A 5081-nucleotide genomic window follows, 5' to 3' on the forward strand; every position below is an offset into this window, starting at 1 on the left:
GTGTGTTGACTTAAAATCAAGTGCTAACTTAATCAAATAAATTGATTGAAATAAGGTGCGTTGAACAATGTGGATTTGGTGTTAGAAACAAGGTGTCCATATCATGGACGAACAAGAACCCTTGAAAATGATTTTCAAGATATGTTATTTATAAGGTATGTTGAATAATATGCAGCTCTATTGGGTTAATATTGTAGTGGTTAACACAATGCCAATGAATATTGCAAGTATTTTGGATCGTTGAACTTGAGAGTAACCAAATTATTGGTACAAAGATATGTTGTTAAATGTGTACATGAAACTGAAGGCAAAGAAAAGACTATGTATGATGTCACATCCCACAATTAGATCAAACTTCAAAATAGTATTATGCTTTGTAAAGAAATTTTTAAAAATCAAAGAATTTCTAATAAATTTTAAATATTTTACTTCGAAAATGTTTCAAGACTAGCAGGGATGTCTAACTAGACATCATGACATAATTAAAACAAAAATATTAATATTTCAAAAAATTAGAATATTATAAAAGTTTATCAAAGATAAATTTGATATTTTGAAATTAGATTGTATAAATATAATTTTTTGATTTATAAGAAAAATATATACGGAATTCTCCTTTATGCACTAAGTTTTCACACATAGTGGTGTACCCGCTAATATAATATGAAATCACCCAAGAACAATTTATTGGTAGCCTCTATAATCCTTGAGATAGTATGTATCTAAAACTCCAACAAAGTGTCCATGAAAATCAGTAGGAATATGGTCGCTTTAGCGCCTTTCTCGTACATCTTCTTCTGACACGTTACAATTCAATTCTCCATCGTCAACTGGACTTTCGAAATCATCGCCTGACACGTTCTGATTCACTTCTCCATCATCAACTTTATCCCCACAATAACCTTCTTGTAATGTTATCTCTTTGTCTGTGGAATTGGTGATCTATAATAAACAAACAAATTATAAATTTATAATCATAAACATATCCCAAAAAAAAAACACTTAACAAAATTAAGGTAAATGTCAGAACCAAGAAACAGTACCTGAGGTGGCCGGTTATAGTCTACAAAAAAAATCAGTGTTATGATACTAATAATCGTGTCAATTTCTTTGAGGGCTTTTTTAAAATTTCTGTTAATTTTCCACCCCAAGGCAAATTTATAGGCATAATTGTGTTCTTGGTTTTTAGCTACAAGGAGATATGTCCTGCGGAGGGCCTCCTCTAAGTCCACCAAAGGTTTTCTTATTGCCGAAACATTGAGATCACGTACTCTTAGCTCAACAAGCAGATTTCCAACAAATTTCACACGTCTGAAAAGATCTTTGCATGCGTCTGAATGCTCCGCAGCTCTGGTATGTGCATCTAGAATCAGTTTTGTTAGAGTAATTGCGTCCATTCCGGCTAAATGTGCCATATCCGTAGTCTTAGCAATTCGTTGCAGCACCTTGGAAGATTCTCTGTGAAAACAGGAATTCATTACATCATATATGAAAGGGGGTTATCCTTAAAATCAAAATCCTAGCTATAAACATAAATCTCTAAAGTACGTTAAACAAAATCAGCAGATTCGCCACTAATTTGAACCTAAAAGAAAAGAAACTCATAAACTTAAATACATGAACCAATAAAGCAAATGTTGCATGTTAATAGTTAATACCTTATATGGAGAGCAGTTCTTATCAAATTCCTAATGAGGGTGTCAAATTTCACAGATGAGTGTATGCTTCGACTCCAAAATCACTTATATTTTCTCAACAATTGCACTTCTGGTATCAAGATTCAACCCAAGAACGTAGATATCCTTCAAGAAACGTATCCAACTGAAAGCGTTAAACACACAGAACGTTAATGTAAGCCAAGAACCACAAATAACAAACAAACTAAATATAAAATCTCTTCAATGACATTGAAGCACAAAACGTTTGATTACTTATACCTAGCACAAAATTTTGACAAAACGATGAAACTTACATGATGAACTAGCAAAGGTTGCTTCAACTCTTAATATATGGCTAATGAACACTAAAACGTAACCCTAATCCAAGTTCTAAATAGGAGAAAAACCCAAAGAAAAATATTTAGAAGAGAGAGAGAGAGAGAGAGAGAGAGAGAGAGAGAGAGAGAGAGAGAGAGAGAGAGAGAGTGAGTGGTAGTTATGACGACCACACTGTGCATTCTTTTCTATATATAGAGTATTTTGGCGTATTGTACAAGACAAATACGCATCTTCAAGTATCCTGAGCGCTGTACAACAAGACAAATACGCTTTTGGTCCTTCTATCTTTAACTGAGCTCAATCAGGTTCTCAATAGTTTCCAAATGCACCTTCAAATATCAAAACAACACAAAGTGTCTATGTGATCTAATATGTTCCCAAACTAGAATTGTAGTATGATGCAAGTTTTAAAGCCATGAAATAATACCAGGTGTCTAATTAGTCACCCTATTTGTTTCCAAAGTAGCAAGACTTTTTTTAAAGCACAAATATTATATGAATTTATTCTAAAATAACAAAAGTCGCCATATTTATTAATTTTTTTTATGTTGAAAAAAAAAACCCAATTCTTATGGATAGTTTACGAAAAAACAATTACATTAAATTCATGTTTGCCAAAAGTCTTACATAAACTATTACATTTCATCCAAAGTACCAATAATTCAAGTTTACTAATAGTAAATCTTATGCGACTTAGTTTTTAGAGAGAAATACAGATAATTACAATTTGTAGTTCATAACAAGAAAAGTCACCTTTAACGGTGATGCGGGCTTTAACGGTGACATCAGGCCGGACACGCTTGGTGTTGTCGCTAAAGCGTGTGTCGTCACTAATATCTTCGACCGACAATTTGTGTGACATTGACGAAGATGAATCGCCGCCCTACGTTATTCAAATATAGTCTGAAATAAATAGTCAAAACTACGAGTTTAGCAAAGGAAACATTATTGTTTGAATAAACTAATATAATTTTAACCCACCAATGATCATTTTGCAAGAACTTAGTAATATTAAAACAACCATATAAGTACCGTTACAAACTTTGAAGACTTTGATTCTCATAGGATATTGAAAGTTGATGAAGTATGGCGTGAAACTCCAAAAGAGATGTTCTCTATAACGTATCCACCAAGCAAGAGTTGAACCACCATTAGATGCTAGTCTTTCACTTGTATTAAGTTGTTCTTAAGCTTTAAGACATATTCCAAAATATGCTTAAAGAGAAACAACACTTAGAACCTTCAATCTAGCATAAAAATACAAGACAAGGCGGAAATGGGAGAGTCATGACGCTTTCGAACTTATGGAAGCAAAAGAACAAGAAGAAGTGAGCAAAAAAAGGTTAACCACTTTCACTTGTCAAGCCCTTCTTATATACCATCCAATGTGTAGTAAAGTCAAGACAATAAAGTGAAAGATTAAGGCTTTCTTACAAGAATGAGAGGAGTAATAAACAATTCAACACTCCAACTAGCAATACCTTTAATCATATTAAGTATTAAACAAGTCAAAAGGCAATCTACTCTCCAAGACTATAAAAATTCGGCCATATGTAGAAAAAAAATACAAAAATCAAATGTTTTTTACTTAACCCATAACTAACTAGTTGAAAGATAACTAAATGGTTGCTCTAAGTGCCCAAAAAGTTGTATACAACATTAATATACATACTATATAATATTAAGCTAGTTTTTGTACTCTTTTATTATTATTTTGTACAAACAATAATTCTGAATATATTGGTAAATACTATTTCAATAAAATAATGATTTTCCAGTTAAATACAAGTGTTAATATATTTGTTAACAATCAATTAGTGGTAACATGCTATAAGGTGTGACCCTATAAGATCATATGTTATTAGCAATATCATTTTATAATAACTCTTGGTAATATAATATTTTTAGCACTCAAATCACCATGTTCATTGTGTTCTTACAGTTTATGTAACATCCCGAAATAAGGTACATTTTATCATTCTTTGAATCTTCATCAAAAGTGTCACATTTAGTCCCTAATAGAAAAAGTTAGCAAAAAAGGGTTGTACGCGGGACGTACATATGAGTACGGTTAGGGTACTCATGCAGCTTGCATGATCGCGGAGAGCCAGCTAGTCCATTAGGTGTACATATGGTACATTGGGTGTACTAGCTCAGGTGTAAAAGCCTTAATTTTAAGGGTTTCACCTATTTAAGGAACATTATGGCTTCATTTCTGGCTATCCTTATCAGCCTCCAACCCTCCCATAAACCCTAATCTCGTGTGAGTGGCTTGTGTGTGTTTTATTGCAAGTTTTAAGTGTTCTTGGCTCTTGTAGTTGAAGAAAGAGCTTAGAGAACAAGAAGAATGTGCTAGCAAGCTTGAAGATCCAGAAACTTCCCACCTGTGTGCATCATTTTCAGGTATAAAGCTTATACCTTGGCAAGTGTTCTTCTAGTTCTCTTTGGTTTAAGATTTACGAGCTAAAAGTCCCCAAGTTTGGACCTTTTTGAGATTCGGACTCTCCAGAGGGTTTAAGTTGTCCTTTCATGCATATTAGGACATTTGAATTTATAAAAATGCTTGCTTGATCTTCCCATTTGGTCGATGCATGAGTAAAGTTGGTTAGAATGGATAAAGTGATGGTTTGAGCCTTTCCTAGCCATGCAATGGCTTAAAGCCCATAACTGTATGGATTAAGAGGTCTTATGTTAGTCAGATATGCAATTGGGTTGGTTGTCTCAAAGGATTAAGACACCAAATTAATGGATTTGGAGACTGATGGAGTACGCCGGGCGTACTCGTGGTGCGCGCAGTGTAGCCAGATCCTCCTTGATGCATGATGACTTAGTTGTATGCCTAGTGTATAGAGTAGTACGCTCAGCGTATGCGCGGAGTGTTGACTTTGACCCTTGGTCAAATTTTAGGGTTTTTGGACCATGGGAAGGGTAAAATGGTCCTTTTGCGCTTAGAAGGTTTTGCTGTGGGATTTGGACTTGCAAGTGAGGTTTGACCTTAATTATTAATCATGGTTAATTATGTTGTTGACTAGGCAGAGTCTAGATCTGGCAGTTTGGGTGCTAGGTTTCTGTTTCGTTAGTATC

At 34.0% G+C, this 5081-nt stretch overlaps 1 protein-coding gene across 1 annotated transcript; it reads right to left on the reverse strand.

Annotated features, from left to right (window-relative positions):
- Nucleotides 1-647: 647 nt before the first annotated feature.
- LOC145100638 (cell number regulator 13-like) lies at nt 648-2132 on the reverse strand. Its single transcript, XM_079037830.1, has 4 exons — nt 1973-2132; nt 1659-1821; nt 1044-1458; nt 648-942 (listed from the first exon to the last, which is right to left on the reverse strand). Exons 3-4 carry the CDS (start codon nt 1413-1415, stop codon nt 772-774), a joined length of 543 nt encoding a protein of 180 aa, XP_078893956.1. The 5' UTR covers nt 1416-1458; nt 1659-1821; nt 1973-2132; the 3' UTR covers nt 648-771.
- Nucleotides 2133-5081: the final 2949 nt, after the last annotated feature.

This window comes from Lactuca serriola, chromosome 4 (genome assembly GCF_051521515.1).
Source record: "Lactuca serriola cultivar US96UC23 chromosome 4, Lser_US96UC23_V15, whole genome shotgun sequence".
In the NCBI taxonomy this organism is placed as follows: domain Eukaryota; kingdom Viridiplantae; phylum Streptophyta; class Magnoliopsida; order Asterales; family Asteraceae; genus Lactuca; species Lactuca serriola.

Bases quoted from the DNA above. Each gene is read 5' to 3' on its own strand.
- LOC145100638 (XM_079037830.1), bottom strand. From the start codon at position 1,415: ATGGCACATTTAGCCGGAATGGACGCAATTACTCTAACAAAACTGATT. The intron at 943-1,043 runs GTACTGTTTCTT...TGTTTATTATAG, and splicing joins ACTATAACCGGCCACCTCAG to ATCACCAATTCCACAGACAA.